The sequence below is a fragment of the Nicotiana sylvestris genome, chromosome 4 (genome assembly GCF_000393655.2).
Source record: "Nicotiana sylvestris chromosome 4, ASM39365v2, whole genome shotgun sequence".
NCBI lineage: Eukaryota > Viridiplantae > Streptophyta > Magnoliopsida > Solanales > Solanaceae > Nicotiana > Nicotiana sylvestris.
Genome location: NC_091060.1, coordinates 19337942 through 19360737, shown reverse-complemented (window position 1 = coordinate 19360737; position 22796 = coordinate 19337942). Strand labels below are relative to the sequence as shown.

The 22796-nt window shown below is 35.0% G+C and overlaps 2 protein-coding genes across 3 annotated transcripts; both read right to left on the bottom strand.

Annotated features, from left to right (window-relative positions):
- Window positions 1-1501: 1501 nt before the first annotated feature.
- LOC104236010 (UPF0481 protein At3g47200-like) lies at window positions 1502-4653 on the bottom strand. 2 transcript variants are annotated; one of them, XM_009789853.2, is made up of 3 exons: window positions 4592-4653; window positions 4131-4248; window positions 1502-2985 (listed from the first exon to the last, which is right to left on the bottom strand). In XM_009789853.2, exons 2-3 carry the CDS (start codon window positions 4215-4217, stop codon window positions 1585-1587), a joined length of 1488 nt encoding a protein of 495 aa, XP_009788155.1. In that variant the 5' UTR covers window positions 4218-4248; window positions 4592-4653; the 3' UTR covers window positions 1502-1584. The 2 variants fall into 2 exon arrangements, with proteins under 2 accessions (XP_009788155.1, XP_070027660.1); XM_070171559.1 differs by lacking the exon at window positions 4592-4653 and having other exon boundaries at window positions 1502-2825; window positions 2918-2985; window positions 4131-4224.
- A 1508-nt stretch (window positions 4654-6161) lies between these two features.
- LOC104236012 (pseudouridine-5'-phosphate glycosidase) lies at window positions 6162-15206 on the bottom strand. Its single transcript, XM_009789855.2, has 13 exons — window positions 15051-15206; window positions 14541-14652; window positions 13296-13406; window positions 12174-12256; window positions 10702-10761; window positions 10543-10603; window positions 9248-9354; window positions 9074-9151; window positions 7606-7651; window positions 7402-7522; window positions 7203-7288; window positions 6943-7027; window positions 6162-6637 (listed from the first exon to the last, which is right to left on the bottom strand). The coding sequence occupies exons 1-13, from the start codon at window positions 15120-15122 to the stop codon at window positions 6631-6633; spliced, it is 1029 nt and encodes a 342-aa protein (XP_009788157.1). The 5' UTR covers window positions 15123-15206; the 3' UTR covers window positions 6162-6630.
- Between the last annotated feature and the right edge of the window lie 7590 nt (window positions 15207-22796).

Here is a 22796-nt window from a genome sequence, read left to right as displayed (position 1 = left end):
ACCGCATGTTGATCTTACAAGACCCTTACCGTGTCAATGACATGTTCCTCATCAGTACTTGTCTCTCGAACCTGTCGAGGATATTGCCTTTCATTCACCGATGTGTTTCCATTCCCATCATTGTGGGTGTCACTGATTGAATCCTCAAAATGAGGTTGATCCCCTCGAATTTTGGGATTGTGCGTGTTGTTAATAGTATTATCTGCCATTTCTTATAATTTTTCTAAGACAAAATAATCAGAACACATTAGTAAAAAAGGCAAGGATCAATTTAATTGCATGGTTGTCTAAGCCCCACGGTGGGTGCTAAACTGTTTATCCGTAAAATGGTACAGTTAAATTTATACGTAATTTCTAAACAAGTGAATTAATTTGATCCTGAAATAATAAAATAATTGAAGAATTATGCAATACTTAGCCTTAAGATGTAGACGAAGTAGCAGAAGCAACAGTTCCAGAAGGGTTTTCGGGCACAATAACAATAAAATCAAAAAGTAAGAAAATAAGATTGTATTAAGCTTTGTATTAAATATAGTGTAAGTTTGCTAGAAAATTCGTGTCCTTTACAATGATACTGATCTCACTATTTACTTCTATGTCTAGGAAAGGAGTACCTAGAATGGTGCCCTTCTTTAATATCAATTATGAGGGTCATTAATGAAGATGTAACGGTGAGCATAAATGTCAAATTACCTATAACGGGTAATCGCTCTTAATGTCGGAGTATATTTTTTATTAAATACTACCGGGCGCAGAGCATTCATCACATCTTTATGAGTGTTATTCTTTCCATGACAAGCGGAATAGTTGCCTTCAATTTTCGGTCTTCGGCCATCCCCCGTCTTGGGTTCCACGTGTCCCTTTTTTGGACAGCCACGTGTCATATCATCGTTTATCCTATAGAACTATGAAATAGTATTAATTTTTGAACAAAATCACTAGCATAAATATGTAAGATCTGTTGTTGTGACACCCCAGGTAAATCTCACATCGACAAAATACGGGAGAAATATTGGATATTTAAGTAACAAGCCTTAAACTCTAGTGATATGTTTTAAAGTCATGGGAGTCTAGGTCCAAAGCGGACAATATCACTAGTGGGTTGGGATGTTACCTGTTGCATCAGAGCCACTTTACATGCAACAACATCTCAGGCGCATTCTACATCGTCAAAATATGGGAGAGATGCTGGATCTATAAGTAAATAAGCCTTAGACCCTAGTGATGCATTTTAAAGTCGTGCGAGGGACAAAGCGAATAATATCATTAGTGGGTTCGGTTGTTACAATACTGATCTGTTTCTATTTCAAAAAGTTATTCATCTCTCTTTTTCTTAAGATCTCTGTTCTAAATTGAGTTGATTTCATTTTTGAACTCGGTACCTAACTACAAAAGTATTGCTCACTCGAAGAATTGTCACAAACCTATATTGTATACAGAGTTGCTGAAAGTCCAAGTCTTCCAAGTGTGAGAAGAGTTAGACTGAAAATTGTAATTCTAGATTGAGCCAATTTATTAAGCCATAACACAATAGCTAAAGATTAACAAAATTAATCAACCATAGCATGTAATTAATTAAAGAGGCTACTTAATTAGAACACTTATAAAAGATAAAATTGTTTGTATAACTGTAAGTAAGAGGAGTATGATTGCTGCCACAGTTGAAACTCCAGCCCAAGGACTATGAAAATAATTGTGCCTCAAATTTGCCTTCATTCTGTTCCATGGTTTTTGACAATGTTGAACTACTTTTCTGCATTCTTCTTTGTAATAGAAATCAGATGAAATAGAGACCCCTTTCCCAATTTTATTAAATAAGTTAGCCACTTCTTTGTCCTCTCCTATCCTGTTCCTAATAACTCCTTTTAAGCGAAGCAAATTCACATCTTTTTCTGAGTCGATAAGATGATCCATGAAAACTGCATAATCACTGAAATATCTAGAATGTTCATTAGGTGACTGTTGCTCGTAAGCTATGAGATTTCTCAAGATAGTCTCAGTATCATCAACGACTTCGAAACAAGGAATTTTCATCAATCCATTCTCGAATTTAATGTCAAATAAACTTGTGCAATCTTCAAAGTTGTCTTCCTCCAAATAAGTATAAACAGTTCCAACCTTTGTAAAACTAACTCCAGCTTCACAAAGCTCTGTTGCATTTGGCATAATGTCAATCCATATTAAGCTTTTCCCACAATGTTCGATTTCAATGCTAGGATTATTCATATCTGAAGGGTGGCAAGACATGTGTACTAATTGAAGTATATGTTTGATATTTTTGGCATTACCTTCATTCTCAACAAAGGATGCAGGAGTAATCTTTGGTAGGGAAGGAAGAAAGGCACACTTCACCATTATTATGAATGATGTTTGATCAATATCCATTGTCATGTCATGAAGTTTGGCGAGGACAAAGAAAGGAAGTTGGTTTTCTAGCAACAACAAATCTCGACGTACTTGATTATCTAAGCAACCTCCACTGATAATTATGTCTTCTCCTGTTGGAATTATTCCACAACACTCTCGAATATACTCAACCACAAAACAACCATCAAGCAATAACATCAGCAAAAATTCACCAATATTATCATTATAAAAGTCATGTATATTATCATAACACTTACACGCTTCATCTTTCAGTTCTTCCATTTCTCTGATATAACTTTCCATATCAATCCCTTCTTTCCTTCGGAGAAACCGTTGTAGGTACATCAGTTTGTACTTCTCAATCGACCGAAGTTCAGTATTGTGTTTATGGTAAGGGCCAATGGTGATCAACATTGGCTTATAAGCATTTGGATTTGATTCACTTAACCCTGCACTTACTTTGAATATGGTAGTTGATTTAATAGACGGATTGTTGAAATCCTTAAAATTTCTATCATATATTTGCTTTGCAGATTTAATTGCTTGCAACCTTGATTGATCTTGACCATTTGTTTCCTCTATGTCGATTAAATAATCCACTTTCCTCCCTTCTTCAATCTGTAATTAATGAAAAAGAATAATAAAAAAAATTAAGTATTACTTAGCTTATAAATGATAGCATAAAAGTGAAGGACACAACATATATAACTTCTTTCCTTAAAAGTCTTTTATGATATTCTTCCCCAGAATTTATATCACCTTGCTTCAAAATTAGGATAAATTGATTTTTCTTTTATTGAAAAGATAGAATATCACCGTGTGGACATAACATTACATTAAGTTACGAATATAACTCTTGAAGAATTGACCACTATTCTAAATATAGTAAGACAAAGAACTGTTGTTCAGTGGATGTGCGGATGCAGGATTTGAACTTTTTGGATTCAAATTAAGAATTCTACGACATCGCGTCTAATTTACTGGGTTCAAATTCTCTTTTTGCACTTATTTAGCTGGATTTTTAACACATATATATACAGGGCCTAAGTCGAAGTTACTGGGTCCAAATAAACCGTAAATTCTTCATTGGCTCCGCCCCATAAAAATAGTACGGTATATCCAGTTTTTGGACTGGTCATTCAAAAATAGTCAGCGTTTACCAAGTCAATAAAAAATAGCCATTATTTTGCTGCAATAGAGTTAGAGACCGGTCCAGCATAATATACTGGAATTTGGTGCACCTGTGTATGAACTCCAGCATATTATGCTGGACCGGTATACTTTGCTGGCTCCAGTATAATATATTGGAGACTGGAGCACCGGTGCTCCAAACTCCAGTATATTATGTTGGACCGGTATACTTGCCGGAACTCCAGCATTATGTACTGGCGTATTTTCCGGGTTTTGAACAGTGTTTTCGCTCAGATTTATCTTTACATGAAACGTGGCTAAATTTCGATTACTTTTGAAACTGGACTATTTTTAAACGACCAGTTGTAAATCTGGCTATTTTTGAATTTCTTCCCTCCGCCCCGGCCAGTCAGACCATTGACTTAAAATTTTAAGAGAGTAAGTTGACCTGATACAAATATTTATTTGGGAGTCAGGTACATCTCTCATGAATTATTACAAGTTTTTTCGTTTTAATTAATGCAAACTATGTAATTATACTGAATGACCTTAGTAAAACATCTTATGACCTTAGTAAACAGAATTAAAGAAGTATAGCTTGTTTTTGCGTGTGAGAGAGAGAGTGTGTGTACCTCATTGTCTGTAGCTTCATTTACAGAAGTTTGATAAAGAAGTGGAATTTGATGATCCATTTGTGTAATCTCAATATGATGTGACATTCTTCTAATTAATTCGATAACTTTCTTAAAACTGTAATTTCAACAAGAGAGAGATGAGTTAAGAAATGGAAACACAAGAGAAATATGTTATAGAGTGATAAATTGATAGTGACGAGTCATATAGCCGACTCCAATTATCTTGAGTTTACATGTAGGTAATAGTAGTTATTCCACTAAAAACTAATTTTGAAACAGAAAAGTAAGAGTATAGCAAGATAAACAAACTAAGAGAGTAAATCGCTACGAATAATAATTTCCTCAAAGATATAATTTTGTAGTCTTGAGGTAATAAGGAATAGAAAGGAAAAATAGGTAGCAAAGAATGTAATTAATTTATTGTGCAAATATAGAATGAGAAATGCAGAAGTACTTGCCTCTTTCTTCCTCTTGCATGCGTTGTCCTGAATTAGGACGAGAAGGAGAAAGCAGATTTATAAGAGGAGTGCGAATAACAATGGATTTTTTAAAGTCTTCTTTTTATTGTATGCAGACAGTCGAAAGTCTTCTCCTCGGCATAGGCGGATTCAGAATTTAAATTTTATGGGTTTAACATTAAAGTTGTTAACATTAAATATTTTTGGAATTATGGATTCATGTCTACTATTTTTTATAATTTTAGTAAATTTTTATGTACAAATTTACGCACCGCATAAAAAATTATGGGTTCAATTGAACACGTACATACAATACTATATCCATCCCTGCTACTCGTTATCTTATATCTGCATAGAAAAATTTCACATTGCGAGATAAATTAAAGAACTTTCTAATAAAAGCAATTCCATACCCAAGGCTCAAGCCCGAGATCATTTATCACTCCACCGTAATCATGATCGATAAAAGTTAAAATTATTACAGTTGATGTTCAACGTGCGAGGAAAAAGATGTGAAGAACCACAAATTGTTATCTTTCTTTGACTCGTTCAATACCAGAACTTTCCCTGCAGCTGGCCAGCTATATTGCACTCATAAAATTGACTTTCTTTTTCAAACTTTTGAAGTAAACGCCACCTAGTTGGCACCTCCAAATTAATACTCTCCCGTTTTATTTTATTTTATTTTGGTTATAGTTTGTTAACACAAAGTTTTAGAAAAAAAATTAAAAAATTTAAATATACCATATTGTTTGTGTAGTTATAAAATTTTCGAAATTTATAATCTTAAATATATCATAGTATTTGTGTTGCTATAAAAAAAAGTATTTAAAAAATATTATATAAAATAGAGTCAAAGAAAATAGAACAGAACGAGTAATTGACAATAATAATTGTGAACACCCCAGGCCCCAACCAACTTAACGTTAAAATAGCACGGATTAGCCAACTTTCTGATTGGTAATTGAAAAATATCCAGCGTTTGCAAAGTCATTAAAAAATAGTCACTATTTTACTGCAGCACGAAAAGGTCCAACATAATATACTGGAGACTGGAACACCTGTATGAACTGGAACACGGAAAGTTTCAGAATAATATATTAGAGAATGGACACCTGTGTATGAACTTCCAGCATGTTATACTGGAATTCACATATAAAAAATTCGAACTCCAACATATTATGCTAGAATATTTTTCGGACTTTGAATAGTGTTTTTGTTCAGATTTATCTTTATATGAACAGTGGTTAAATTTCAATTACTTTTGAAACTGTAACTATTTTTCAATTACCACTTGTAAATCTAGCTATTTTTGAATTTTACCCCAACTTAACTCTACGAGATTTGAGTCGACTCATTTGTCGATTATTTGCCATGTGCTGCATCTTTATGCCTCAAAGATCAATATTAGAGAAAATTATCGATCTGTATACTATAAAATAATACTACTACTAATCTAGTAATCTTGCCCGCATATTCGTTGTTTTTTAGCTTTCGAGCCATTTAAACGTAATTGTCACTTTCATATATAATTAGATGAAAGGAATTTCTTGAAATATCTGAAACGGTATTCTGAACAAGAAATTTACTAGTTGGTAGTTCAAATTAGGAAAAACAAACTTGAGGTTCATTCTCTTGAAGATAGGTAAAAGGTTAAAGCATTATCTCTCAAATGGTTTGATCAATGCTAGTCAAATGGGATAGACATAGGCTCAGAGGCCATTTAACATTCTACACACACGACACGCCTATATATATATAGGCGCGCACACACTCAACCACCTGATCAGCCAGGAGACCGTCTTTAACTTCTCTATACATGGGGATCATTGGGGAAAGTACTCCCAACGGAGCAAAGACAAGCTTATATCGCTGATGACATGCTTCCTTCAGACTCGGAGCTTAAAGTGCTTAGCTGAAATCATAGGGAGAAGGGCAAATATCTTTTCGGATGATCAGCCACACTGGCATTGAGACACAGTCCGGACTCCCACGGGGGCAGCAGTGAGGAATCTTGAACAATGAGCGAAAGCCAAGTGTTACAACCTGTGAAGTTACAACGCCCGCTTTTGTTAGCACATATCATTGGAATTTGAAATCAAAGGTTGCAATCAACCCATTATTTAACTATATAATAAGTGAAAGGTTCCTTGGACGACCAAGGGTATTCCGGTAAATAAAATTTTCTTTGGGGGCATTATGGTAATAGCGTAACCTTATTGACTTCCAAGTGTCCTACTTGAAACACAACGTGGTTTATCAGCTTAGCTTTTCCTTTTGGTTGCTCTTTGCAATCTGAGAGAATTCTCAGTTGAAAAGAAGAAGAAATGATAACAGAGAGGTACACTAACCTTTTACCACTATGCTTTTGAAGCTGGGTCAGCGAAACAGCAATTTTAGCACCAACAGAGGCATTATTTTTCACGAGGGCAATGTCTGAAACTTCATTAAAGAAACTCGAAAGATGGGACAAACTGAAAGAAATAATTCAATTCAGGTTGTACTAAACAGATGATTAAAATAATTTATTGTGAAATTTTTCTTTCTCCACCCAGACTTAATGAATGATTTGCAAACTAAATAGCATAGAGCAACATCAGATAAAGGATACTTGAAGCCAGAGATGCTCCACCAGTAAGTTCGTTCACTCTTGCAAGCAAGAATGGAGTTTCCGCATTGCCACTTATCTTCTTCTCTCTGAGGTTTGCAATTCCATCCCACCATTAATATGTCAGAAGCATGTGGAAAAGGCAATTAAGGTTCAAAGAACCATGTGCTTCCGTAAATAAAGAAGGATTCAGCAGACTTACCGTGCTTCTTGGAGAGCTTGCTGTATTGCCGACTCAATCAAATGTCCAGAAGCAGAATGCTCCCTTGGAATGGGGACTGCTATCAATATTCCACTCTTCCGCTCAAGTCTTATGTTTGCATCTGCAGTCAAAGTTAGAGAATACAAAAATGCTATAATTAACAAGTAAATGAATGAAGGTTGGAATAGGTTCAGGGTTGCTTACCTATAACTCGAGCACAATGTTCTGGCGATTCTACTCGAGCAGGTGCCTAAGTTTTATGTCAAAAGATAACCAATTAGAAAACATGATGTAATGTTTATTATAAATACAATTAAGAAAAATATGATCTCGTGTTAACTGAAATTATATGAGACGGCTCATAAGTTATCCGAACATTCCAAAAGAAAAGAAGTAATCTATTCACCTATTCTAACTAGTATGAAATAATTTTCTTCTGAGCCACCAATCACTCCCAATAGTCGGGGGGGGGGGGGGGGATGAATTTTTTGAAAAAAGAGGAAGAGAAGAACCCACAATTTGACCATGTTAGTGTTTGGTGTTGACGGACAGCACATTTCAGCATGTAACAATGTTTGATCCCTTTTTTCTATACTTCACTCTTTCACAGTTCAGTATAACAATTTACTCCTTCCATTTCAGTTTATACGGAGGTGTTCACCGAGCATGGTGCTTAAGAAGGAAAAGAAGATTTTAGACACATAAACTGAATATATATACCCTACCAAAGGTAGTCTTAGAACTTGTGATCTGAAATATGTCATGACATTCCTATGGCTATAGTATGTCATTACTCATTCGGGGTAAAATGAGAAGTTTAAAACTAAAGAGTTTCCAAAAATAGAAATGTATCATTATTTTTGGGATAGACCAAAAAGAAATGAGTGACATTTAAAATGAGAAGAGCGAATACTACACAAGAAACTATAAGTTAAGATTATTCCATTACAAGCATAAGTTGGTCTACTTTTCATATATTGGGAGGGTTTCCATGACTTTTAACAGTCCACTTTGTTTGTTTAATGAAATTTGTAAACCATGCTAATTTTATGATGATTCCCCTTTAAAGTGAGTATATAGAGATCTCCTTATCAAGAGCCTCACAGGCAACTCTTGAAACATTGAGAGATAAAGCATACTCCAGAGACATTATAAACTATATGGCTGTCTCAGTTTACTTCTCTCCTCATTTATCCTAAGTCAAGTAGTAGACAGGACATAACATATTCTGGCATTTCCGTTCTTCGAAATGTTAGTTTCCAAAATCAAAGGCAGATATAGACTTCTAGGTTTGAGAACATGATGACATTTCCCAAAACATTGCTGTCTATGCTCCATTCTTTACACCTTATGTGGTATAGGGAATTTGGTTTCAAGGCTTTAACCTGAAAAGGGGGTTACTTAATACTAACTGATGCCAGAAGAGGGATGTAAAACTGCATTTTGCTCTAATAACATAACTGGTTTCAACAGAGTATCATCAAACAATTTTTTTGAAGCTCCTCTCTTACAGTTGGATCTTAGTGCATGCATGTCCTCTTTTACATCTTGTGGAGCAAATGCTGTACTAATGTAAAAAAATCTTTTCTAATCATTAAGTAGAGCAGTTAGAAAGGGACCTATATGATCGAAACATAGGAGTTAATCATAGGGTTGATGACAAAATGTGAACCTTGCAGCCACTGGTTTGTGTGAAGAAAGCAGGGAACTCATCGGTTTGATAAGCTGCAACAGTAACTCTTTGAGTTTCCTGTAGGTCAAGATAGGAAAAGAAAGGGTTGATTTTCCAAGTCATCCGTTATAATATGTAAGAGATCTGAAGTAAAATAAGAATGTTGGTACAAACCAAATATTCAAGTGTTCGGGGAATATCTAGTATCGATTTTACACCAGCAGAGATCACAGCCACAGGAGTAATTCCAAGCTCGGTGAGATCAGACGAAATATCCAATGCTGTAAAAGAATAAATGCATAAGAACTACTCAAACATAATAAATAAATAAATGCAAACAAGAGAAGAAAAGTTGAAAGCTAAGGGAGTTGCTTATTTCATTACAAAAAGGTTTGCTACCTTAAACCAAAAAGGCTTGAAGAGATGCTCTAAATGACAACTATGTAGAGAACGGGTTTATTAGAAGCAGCCTAATACACCTTGTTAAGAAAATGGACGTTAGGTCTAACTCAACCTCAAAAACTAACTCATGAGCTGAGAGACCAAGACAATACAAGGAGACAACAGTCCATAGGGAGACACTCTAACTCTCTACACGCACAAATCTGGACATCTAGAGCGTGGATAGCATAATATGAGGGCCAATATTGGATAAACCAAGAATAGGGATGGGTTTGTCATTGATACCATGTGAGAAATAAAGCCACGTGAGATGAATAATATTAAGAAAATGGACGTTGGCTCTAACTCAACCACTTAAAGGCTAGCGTATGAGAATTGTCCAAACCATGTAACGAGATAATAGTTCATTCCCTCAACCTATGTAAGAAACTCTTACACCCCTCCTCCGCAAGCCCAGGTTAAGACATTTGGAGCGCGGGAAACAAGTAAAGCAAGAATAGGGATGGCACTTACTCTGATATCATGTTAAGAAAATGGACTTTGATCTTAACTCAATCTCAAACGTTAACTTATAAGGTAAGGATTGCCAAAGACCATTTAGGTAGCAAACAGTTCATAGTGATGGAGACATTCTAAGCACCTCATATTAACAAGGTCCATAGATCGAGATCCATTTACAAAAGTTGAAAATCATTATTGAGCCAATATTTGGAACTAATCGGTAAGATAATCATCTGAAGAAGCTCTAATTGCTCCTGGTTACAGGTTGGAGTTGAAAACCCACGCTTAGTGCAATTCATGCTTTATTCATATTGTCATACTGATGATACTACTGATCATTTACCAGTCTATACACTAAAATGTCCTTGACATGCATCTTGTTTTCCATTCTTGATTTTTATTTATCAAACAAATATTTGTTTGCCAACTCTCAACAAATGATCAACGCAATTTGGCAAGCTACCATTCTAATTAAAAAATCAGATGCTACCAGGCAAAATGCATAATTCTAGCATCACCACATAGACGAAGCACCAAAGCCCATATATAAGCATTGATTTACTCACTGTTCTCTCCATGTCTGTGAACTCCTCCAATACCACCAGTGACAAATATTGGAATACCAACCTACAAGATACGAAGAAACTCTTTACAAAAGATCAGGATGAATCAGGAAAAGAAAAAAAGCAAAATACTAGAGAAATCCATATGAAGGCAATCATCACCACTGAAGCAAGATACATTGTTGCAGAGACAGTAGTTGCTCCATTCTCCCTGCCTGCCATCTAGAAAAAAATACAAGAAAGTAACTTAGAAAAACTTAATTTGATAGCTTTGTGGCGGCTTCCCAAGAATATTTGGTAGGATCCTGGCAGATATCCAAACATATGCTTCGCACTTTTTGAAAGGGAACACTTAGAGATGATGCATATATCTAGCCTTCTATGGCTTAAACACATGGAAAACAGATGCCGGTCAGAGACGAAAGGTAGAACCAAATATAACAATGTCCAGAAGATTGCACACCTTTGAGTGCTTAATAATACACTTCAATAGTGCAACATCAAAAAAGTGTGTGGTATCATCATGTGTTCTTGGTTCTTTCCACCCTCCTTATTATAATTTTTAGCAACAGCACCCATCAAAATTCCGCTCCAATTAAAAGACCAAGAATATTATTCTTTCACTCTTTACACTGAAATAAGAATATTATAATCCCATCAAGGATGGAATTTATGAGATTCATTAAGGTGGTTTGTTCATAATTGTGATGATAATCATGTCGACTGCTGTGATTAGCTACTGATAAATTTCTTGTAGGCCTATATGACAAGAGAAGTAAGTCTTTCGTAGGGGGTTACGCAAAATTGTCATAGTGATATGAGTGGATTTATATTAAAAGGCTTATTGTTAGTATGAGGGGGGGGGGGGGGAATTTATAAGTGTAATCTTGAAGAGAAGTACTTCACAGGAATTGAAGCAATCTTATCATAGGTGGAGGTTAGTGGTACATGGTTGGAAGAGCATGTCTAATAAGAGAAAAAGATTCTACTGAATCGCGAACAAAATCCAGGCTTCTGGAATTGATGCCTTCAGGAATAAACCAAATAAGTGAATGATCAGTTCTCTTTCAATGTGAAGGCTGACATTGACAATACATGATTTGCACTACCTAACAAGTGAGACGGCTCAAGCTGTTTGTGCCAAGAGCTTTTTCGTCATCTTTTTCGTATGGTTTCTGAAAAGAACAAAGAATAAGTAAACCTTCTTTTAATTTAAAAGTCACACTTCCCTCAAAATACTTAAAACTGTGGTAAAGGGAGGATTAAGCAAGAAATAACCACTTTTTGTTATAATATAAAAACTGTCTTCCTAGAAATATTTGGAACTGTAACAAGGGAGTGTAAAACAAATAAACATAAGATAGTGCAAGCTGTGATGAAGTACATTTGTATACTTATGCAGTCATCATAAGACACATAGTTCTGCCGCATACATTACAAAACAAGCTATCCGTGGCATGCTATTTTCTCTAGGTTCATGAAGCTTTTACATGTCACATCTCGACACAAACACACAAAAGCTAGTGAAAATTAAGTTTCAGCAGTCAAAACAAATATTTTACTGTAGCAAAAATGATAAAGGCAAACAATATATAATTTCCCAGACTAAGTCACGTAGTTTGGAATTGACTTACAACAACTGCAATGTCTCTACTAGCAGTTTTCCGAGCTTTGCTACCAAGGCGTGCTAAAATCTCTAGTTCTTCTGTAGTCAAGCCTACCATAAAGAATATAATTCATGGTTAAGACATTTTACATGCTACAATGAATTTCCCAGTTAAAAGAAAGCTAGCACAAGAGTAAGACAACTCAGAACGTAAGGTCATGCAAGTATTTCAAGTTTTTTTATTTCAGAAGTTCCACAGAATTTGAGCCAAGAGTATCAGATTTAATTTGACAAGCAGATGATTACCTGTCCCAATGGCTATTAGTTAGTAATGATGTCGATATTGTGGAGATCTCGTGTTCTCATATTTCTCATTTCCTCAAAAAGTGCAAGTTTAACAAATAAGTTATGAAAGATTCAAAACTGCTGTAGAACATAAAGTTTTGGAATTAATTAAGTAAAAGATGGAAATGGTTTACTGCAGTGAAGAATAGATGTTCTCAGAAAGGTTACTTCTATGCCAAATTGTTCATCTTTCACATTCCATTCCAAAAGTATTCCACTCCATTTCAAATTGCTAATCTTCAAATTGAACACTCACAGAAACCGTCCGTGTAAATTGGAATGATCAAGAGTTTCGGACAACTGTCAGATGCTCATGGAATATGCGTCAGCCATATGCTAGTGCTGGAATATGATTGAGCATAGAAGTCAATGTACATTAATGTAGCAGAGTATATTTTCAAGAAACTCTAGTCCCTTGTAAAAAATCAATTTCTTTCATAAGGAAAAAATGTTAGGTAAAGCATTCACCAATTTGATTGAGCTACCAAATATCAAAAGTTAGCATGAGTATAGAGTAAATAGATAAACAGATAAAACATAGACAACTTGGTCTCTATTGATAGTTAAAATGCATATTAAGAAGCTAAGAACAAAGAGGTTGGTGTTTATTGCAATTACTATTCCTCGAGCACAAGCAGAGTGCCCATGAGGTCTGTGGACACTTTAAGTTTAGGAGAAACGGGATGAACTTAAGAATCCTAGCAATCAACCCCAAAATCGTGCAAATGTACCTCCAACCAAGAAACGAGAAAAGAAGAAAGAATGATAAAGAAAAAAAGAGAGAAAAAAAGCCTCAAGTGGACACCTATGCATGGTACACCATCCAGAATAGCGATAGTTGCAGGTACAGCTCCATTCTTCCTCACAATGACCTCCAACTCCTTAGCTGTCTCAAAATTCTGAGGATAAGGCATTCCTGGAAACAGCAAGAAAATCCATAGTTGGAGCTACTATAAATAAAACATAAATGAGAAAGTAATACATGTAAGGTTAAGTAAGGCCAACTACTGAAATGCATTGTCGCACGGTTATAAGTCTTAATCTCAATCTGTCAGCATGTTCGACGCGCAGTAAGGCCACAGCTGATGATGTAAGACATTGATCATTCAGGTAACACTTTGTTGTCACTATATAAATTTAACATGGAACTCTACATCTTTTATTTTTCTATTTTATTTGGGAGAGCAGGGTACAGGGAGGAAGAATCAATATCAGGGGCGGACCTAGTGCATAAACGGTGGATTCATCTGAACTACAGCTTTTAGCTATGACCTTTTGTAATGTGTGTGTGTGTGTGAGTGTCCATTAAAGTTGGTATTTTAATAAAAGAGTGCTTCAAGGGAGCAGTGGGTGCAAAGACATTTTCTCCTCAAGCCAGTTAAAATTCTGAATCCACCGGCTTTTCATCCTGCGTCCGCCCCGCATGGAGATCAAGTAAATTTTATTTCTAAAATTAGTTTAACAACATTATTTCTCATCTATATTTCCATTACATATTTTTTTTCTACTCCCTAGCGAAGTACAATATTATATTCACTAACACAAGCTTTATATTGTAATAATAACTAATACATAAATTTTTTCTTTTTTTTAGAAGAGAGAAATTTCCGATGACCAGTGGCACACAGTTCGAAACTCGGTGGAAAATGGGTTTGCCCCTCTACTTAAATACAACGCTTTTGCCTGCGTCAGGGTTCGAACCCGCGACGTGCGCCTAACCCACACATCACAAGTTGTGCTCTCACCACTAGTATTAATTACTGGAAGTACATAATTTCCCTTCAGTTGTAATAATAACAGAAAACAGACAGTATACGCAAACGATAATAATTGAGCAAGAAGGTCAAAATCTTCTTCACTTAAATACAAGGTTATTGCCTGCAGCAGGGTTCGAACTCGTGACGTGCCCCTAACCCACACATCACAAGCTACACTCTCACCACTAGTACTAATTACTACAACATAATTCCCTTCAGTAGTACTACTAATAACATGTAGACAATATAAGCAGACGATTTAATTGAGCAATGAGGTCAAAATTTTCACGTACCATGAGATATTATGGTGGATTCAAGTGCAACAATTGGGCTGCCAGTTTTTAGTGCTTCTGATACCTCAGGTGATATCTTAATCCACTCCAAATTTTCACCATCAGAGCCAGCCTATAAAGCGTGAGAAAGAATTCATCATCAGGAAAAATTAGCATTTTTCCACTAACTAAAATTGAACAATAGAAATTAAACATTGGTAATCTGATTAGTATTTAACAACCTCGGAACCTGCTTTTGAATTGCAAAAAGAATAATTGTTCGTAAGAAAGAGTGATTTTTGGAGCTACCTTAGAGGCAGAAACTTATGAAGTGTCCATTTTGCTTAAGATATAACCATAAATTGAAGTTAATTGTTCGGAAAAATAGCTTTCCATAACTGAAACTGGAAAAAAAATCTCAGAAATTAAGGCATTTGTACTTTGATTACCATATCAAAATCACGACCCTGTTTTTGAATTGCAAAAAAAAAAACGTAATCAGTAGTAAGAGAGTGTGATTTTTAGTGGTACCTTAGAGGCAAAAGCTGCCGAAGTTAAGTGTCGAGTGAGGATTTCGAGCCTAGAATTAGCGGAAGAAGCCATGAATCAGTTTTGATTTCAAAGTAAAATTCACAGGTGTAAAAGGGAAAGTAGGGGGCCGCTGATCGCATTGTCGGAATGCGACTTGTAAATCTTATTTTACGGATCCGATATGCGACTTATGTATCACAATTACTGAACCAACTTTAGTTGGGTAAAGTTCGGTAGAAAATGATAAATGATTCCTTAGCAGTTTTGTCCAATAATTTTTCCAAATGTGAGCTTTTTCATTTTCGTCTTATATTTAATAAATTTTAATTGTTAGTTTAAAAAACACAATATCAATATATCTTGAGGAAAAAATTATATATTAACAAAAGAGAATAAACAAGTCAAATCAGTATCTTTAAACTACTCACCCTTTCATATGCTTATATTTTACTCAGTCATTGATCGACAATAGCGTTTGGACATGAATTAGTTAATATTTAGGAAAATATAATATTTAAAATTAAGTTTAATTTGAAAGTATTTAAATATGAAAACACATCTGAAATTTTGTGACTAAAAAACTTTAAAAACTTCTAAAATCTATTTTTTAAAGTTCAGATATCATATTTTACTTTTGAAGTTGAAGTAACATGCCAGCTTGATAAACAAACATAAATACGTGTTTGGACATAAAATACTATTTTATTATTTGTAAGTACTGAATTTTAGTATTTACGTATAGTACTAGTTTTTGTTCATAAGTGCTTTTAATTATAAAAGGGCAAAGATCACTTTTAGCCCGTTGTCAAAACTATTTTTAAATTTGATAGCTGCAAAAGTGTATAAAATTTGTATATTACATACATACAAAGGCTGTTATTTTGAAAGCGGTTATACAACATTATTTTTTCACTATAAAATATCAACATTGGTATTTCAAACAGAATAATATTAGTTTGAATGTTTATTTTATGTGAAAAGAACTTTCACTTATATATCTTCTATTTTCACAAACTAGTTTTTCAATAAGAAATTCATGTTGAAGCACAAATTTTTTTTTTAAATTGAACTACTTTTCAAAAACCAATTCAAATTAAACGATTCAATTATGGATCTAAAAAGACTAATACAAGTGTTCTCCAAATACATTTCCCTAAACGTAGTGTAATATGACAATTTTACTTAATTTTTGAAAATACATAATCTCCCAAAAATCTTATTCATGGTCAAACGACTGAAAATCTTCAAATATTACTTCAAATATTCGAGCTGACTTGACTTAAGGAGAAGGTTTCATCCAAATGATTTGGCTCATAGACTATAGTATCATTGCCATGCCCGTAAGTTCAATTAGAAAGCTATAATACGAAGAAAAAAAAGGGGAAAATAATATTTCTGGTTGAGTTATTGTGTTATTCCAACTTTGATCCTTATAATATTTAGTTTAGTCACATTTTGCTTTCAATTAAAAAATATATGTGGTTTCATCCATCACTAACGGGACTAACTCAGATTGTTTGACGATACAAAAGACAATTTAGGTACTATATATCCTACTTTCTACTTTCCGACATTTTTATACTACTCTCCGTCCTAATTTGTACAATTTGAATAGTACTATATATCCTACTTTTGGATACTATTTATCATACTTTCTATTCACCGATATTTTTATACTACTCTCTCCCCCTTATTTGAATTTCGAGTATCAAACCAAATTTTTTTATTGTGATTCATAAGTATTTTTTAATTTTTAAATATATAAATTTTATTTTATGTTATATTTCCAGTATAATACCACATAAATTAAGAAAAAGCAATATTTTTAGATGAAATCCGTGACCTCCTGGTTACGGGTTCGAGCCGTGAAAACAGTTTTTTGCAGAAATGCAGGGTAAGACTGCGTACAATAGACCCTTGTAGTCCGACTCTTCTCCTGACTCCGTGCATAACAAGAACTTAGTGCACCGAACTGCCTTATACTATAGTTTATTTTCTCTGCATAGAAGTGTGAGTTCTAATCAATGTTGAATTCGTCGCATTATGGCAAACTTAATATTAGGCTTTGTTACACTGACATATACAAATCTTCTTCTCTTTCGTCCATAATTCATAATTTGTATGTGCTGCCCATGGATATGTATCTTACATGTCCTATTGTTTTTGTTCTCATCTCAACTCTCTAGAACATACTTATTAGTTTCCATGGATTAAGCCCTAGTTTTATTCTAATGAAGCTTTACGAGAGAAAATTGGTGAAGACAGTGGAGTTACAGAAATGATGAAATGAAAATAATGAGCTCACATTCTATTATTAAATAAGGTAGCTACAATATATATATATACAATATAACTGCTTCTAACCGACTAATTAACCCAACCATAATTAACTAATGACTAATCTATACTAACTCTAGTTAAGACTCAACTCTAGCTCATTTAACTTCAAGTAATCCCATTTTCAACACTCTCCCTCAAGCTGGTAGGTGTGAAAATATTGAGTACTCCTAGCTTGAAAAATAGGTACTCATGCTGTGATCTCAGAAGTGCTTTGGTTATAATGCATGCCTGCTGCTCCTTAGAATTCACATGTTGTGTTTTGATCAATCCTTGTTGAATCTTCTCCCTTATAAAGTGACAATCTATTTCTATATGCTTAGTTCTTTCATGATATACTGGATTAGCTGCAATTTGTAGTGTTGTCTTGCTATCATAGAATAGGTTGATTGGCAGTTTCACCTCTGTTCCAAGTTCCTTGAATAATCCTACCAACCAAACTAGTTCAGCAACTGTCCAGGTTATGCTTCTATACTTTGCTTCAGCTGAACTTCTAGAGATTGTGTTTTGCTTCTTTGACTTCCATGATATGAGTAAATTTCCATGCTTAATGAGAAATCCAGTCACTGACTTCCTTGTGTTGGGACATGATGTCCAGTCTGCATCACAATAGGTTGTTAGCACATTGCTTTTCTCGCTACTCATCAAAATGCGTATCTTTTTTTATGTACCTCACTACCCTTAGTGCAGCTTCCCAATGACTTCTTTCAGGTTGTTGCATGAACTGGCTCAATGTTTGGACTGCAAATGCTAGATCTAATCTAGTCAGAGTCAGATATTGCAATTTACTAATGAGTCCCTGATATTTTCCCTTGTCTTCTAAGAGGTCATCACCTTCAGCTCCTGTAACTTCATCCAACCTATTATCAGTGAGTTTTTTATTGTATTCTAGTGGGTTGTAGGCTTGGATACACTTAGTCCTAAATCTCCAATGAGTTCCAATGCATACTTTCGTTGATTTATTAAGATTCCTCTCCCCGACCTACCAAACTCAATTCCCAGAAAGTACCTTAACTCTCCAAGATCTTTTATTTTGAAAGCTGCATGTGGGTTCTTCTTAGTTGCTTCTATGATCTTGAGGTTGTTTCCAGTGATCTACATGTCGTCAACATATACTAGAATTAGGGGTGTACAAAGAAAACCGACAAACCGCATCAATCCAATAATTCGAGTCAAACCGAGAAAAAAAACCTGACTATGGTTTGGTTTGATTTGGTTTGGTGTTGGAAAAAAAACCCGACCATAATTGGTTTGGTTTGGTTTTAGTTAAAGAAAGTCAAACCGAAACCAAACCAACCCGACATTATATATATAGAAATTTTAGATATATTTAATATATAAATATACTTATTGTGATGTAATTTATAAATATTTCTTAAAAAATTTCATAATTTTAACTTTTAAGGTATTATTTCAAGGTTGGACTTAGAACTTTTGAATGCTCCAATAAGTTTTATAGCCATCAATATTAGTAAATTAAATAATGCTAACAAAAGCACAAACCAAAATCAGATCAATACTAATGCTAATAAAAAACACTCAATTCTATATTACGAACGAGAATGTATTGAATATCTATTTTTTTATTTTACAATAGTTTAGATAAAAATACATAACCTATTTTTATTTTTCTTTAGCGTTTAGTCATGTAATTAATACTTCCTTATTAGTCTATTTATTTTAGCATGACTTAGTACTTTTAGATTATGTTTATTTTTATTATGACTTTTTAATGAGCAATATTTATATTACATAATTTTATTATCTTTATTGTTGAATATTTTAAGATAATGATATGACACGTCTCATATTTTGTATTATTTTCTTGGAAAATACTTTATATAGTTGTGTCTTACTAGGATTAAAGAAATATTTTGAGCATACGTTATATATTTTGTTCTACGAAGATTTTACCGGAAAAAACCCGAATAACCCGAAAACCCGAAAAAACTCGAAAAAATCGAGATGAAAAACTCGAGTTTTATTGGTTTGGTTTGATCTTTAGATTTAATAACCCGACACAATTGGTTTGGTTTGATAATTGTAAAATCCGAACCAACCCGACCTATGTACACCCCTAACTAGAATAATCACAATATTGCTTCTCTGCTTTTGTATGAATAAAGAGTAATCTAGATTGATTTGCGTAAATCTTTGTGCTTGTAAGGCTTTTGTTAATTTTACATTCCATTGTCGACTTGCTAGTTTTAATCCATACAGTTATTTGACAAGCCTACAAACTGTATTCTTCCCCTGGCTTGCAAAACCCTCTAGCAATTGCATGTAAACCTCATTTGGTAGATCATTTTGAAAATAGGCATTGTATACATCCATCTGATGTACATGCCATCCTTCTGTTGCAGCAATTGAAAGCACAGATCTCATAGTCACAATCTTCACAATCGAAGAGAATGTTTCATTGTGATCAATACTCTCTTGTTGATTGTATCATTTAGCAACAAGTCTTGCCTTATGTCTATCTACTGAGCCATCTACCTTGTACTTGATTTTGAACACACATTTACATCCAATGGGCATCTTCCCTGGTGGTAGAGTAACCAACCTCCATGTTCTGTTATCTTCTAAGGCCTGAATTTCTGCTTTCATTGCTTCTACCCAAAGTGGATCCTTGCAAGCCTCCTGAAAATTTTTAGGTTCCATAATAGAGGTGAAAGCAGCTAGGAACTATTGGTAATAAGGCTTCACATTAGCATAACTGATTGAATGGTGCATAGGATAAGGCAATGCATGATCACAGTTGACATTAGCTGTCACATAGTCACTCATCCAACTAGGAGTCTTTTTGTCCCTATTTGATCTTCTCAAAGGTTCTCAGTCAGCAGGAATTGAGGGAATTGAACTATTTGGACTCACATCATGTTGTGGATCAAACTCATATAGGTTCAATAGCAATAGCTTGTGTGGGATCACTTGTTGCATCTGGTGGAACTGCTACATCAGTGTGTGTTAAGGAATGTCTTCTATGTCAGCATCATAAGATGCCAAATCAGGAAGATGAGAAGAATCTAAGCCATCTTGAGAAAATAAAGGACACTAATTATCCTTCTGATGCTAAAAAGGAAATATAGTTTCCCTAAAGCTTACATCCTTGTTCACAAAGAAGAGATGATTAGTTAGGTCAAACAAAATATATCCTTTTGTTACTTCTAAAAATCCCATCATGAATGCTGCAATGGCTCTGGCTTCAAACTTATTTTAACGATCTGGCCGGTTGTTTCATGAATTACCGCTCCATTTCTCCCATTTTTGCTTCTTTATATCTTGTTCAGCTGTATTATGTGGTATTGAGATGGTTGATTCAGGTTCGGAGTGGTTTTGTAGAGGAATGAGACACTTAGTCTCTTTTGAGCAAGCTTAAGTTGGAAAAGTTAACTGGATGTTAACTTATGGGTAGAAGGTCTCGGATGTAATTTTTGATGGTTCGGATAGCTTTGTTAGGTAATTTGGAACTTAGGAGCGTGATCAGAATGTATTTTGGAGGTCCGTGGTAGATTTAGGCTTGAATTGGCGAAATTGAAAATTTGGTATTTTTTGTTCGGCAGTGGAAATTTTGATATCGGGGTCAGAATGGAATTTCGAAAATTGGAGTAGGTCCGTTGTATCATTTGTGACGTATATGCAAAATTTCAGGTCATTCGGACGAGGTTTGATAGACTTTTCGATCGAATGTGGAATTTGAAAGTTTTGGAATCCTTAGGCTTGAATTCGAGGGTGATTTGATGTTTTGACGTTGTTTTGAGTGTTTTGAAGGTTGTAATAATTTTGAATGATATTATGGAATATGTTGGCATGTTTGGTTGAGGTCCCGAGGGCCTCGGGTGAGTTCCGGGTGGTTAACGGGTCATTTTTGGACTTGAGGAGATAGCAGATTTCTGGTATTTTGTTGTAGAAAAATTGTTCTTCGCATTCGCGAAGGGGGGCTCACATTCGCGAAGGTATGGCCAGTGAGAGGACCGCGAACACGAAGATCTGGACGCATTGGTGAAGAGGAAAGTGGAGCGGCTAGGACCCCAGAAGTTTGTTCTTCGCGTTCGCGTAGGAGGTATCGCGTTCGCGAAGGCTTGGGCAGCTGAAGCTTTGCGTTCGCGAAAGAGGATTTTTGAGCAGTGAAATTTTGTGCTTCGCGAACACGAGGCTTTGACCGTGTTCGCGAAGAAGGAAATTAGACCTAGGCAGAATGTATAAAAACTCATCTTCGCGATTTTTAACTCATTTTCTCAATTGTTGAGCGATTTTGAAGCTTTTTGAGAGAGATTGAAGATGGATTCGAAACACTTGGAGGTAAGATATTTAACTCAATACTCGATTCTATGGTGATTTTTAACTACTTAGACATGAAATTAGTGGGATTTAAAGCGTAAAAATTGGGAATTAGGGCTTGAAATTGGAGAGTGTAAATTGAGGATTTGAGGGGCCATTTGAGGTCCGATTTTGATGTTCTTGGTATGTATGGACTCGTGGGAGGATAATAATTCTAGTGATATAATTTTTATCGAAATCCGAGATGTTATCCCGGGGGTCGGGTTTGGCCAATTTCGGGATTTTTGAGTTAATTTGATTATTTTCGCTTGGGTTTTGTTCCTTTATCGCATATTAATGGTATGATACTGATTTTAGTTAGATTTGGAGAATTCGGAGGCTGATTCAATGGGCAAAGGCATCGCGGGCTAAAGTTTGGACCGGATTGAGGTAAGTAATGATTGTAAATATTGTCCTGAGGGTATGAAACCCCGAATTTCCCATCATGGTACTACTTTGAGGTGACGCACACGCTAGATGAAGAGCATGGGGTCATACACAATTTGGTATTGTGACATGATCCGTCATGTACGACTGTTAAGTCGCGTATTTGATTGAAAACTGTTTGATATCATTGTGTTTTGGAAAGTATTATCATGTTTTGGGCTGAATGCCATATTTAGGCCCCGTGCCAACTGTTTTGGATCCTTAGGGACTTTTTACTACTATTTCTCACTGTTTTGATTTAATATTTATACTCAGTCATGTTGTATTCTACTATTTTCATAACTCATCCATATTTACTCCATTTTGATCTTTTAAATGATATTTTGGGCTGAGCATCATGTTTTACTGTTGCAAGAGTGGTGTGAGCACCTGATTTTTGCCCTATATGAGAATTACTCCCAAGACTCTAAAATAAATAAATAAATCCCGTTTCGATCGTCCTTTAATTGGAAAAAACTCCTTTCGTACCCTTGCGGGGCGGAAAAAGTAGGTGTAACAAGTGGCTTGAGAGTTTTCTGACTGAGTGAGGCCGAGGGCCTATGTTGTGAGGATATTATGGGATCGGGCTGCACGCCGCATCATGTTGTACTGATTTGTGATATATGAGAGGTCGATGACCTGATTTGTTATGCCACGAGATTG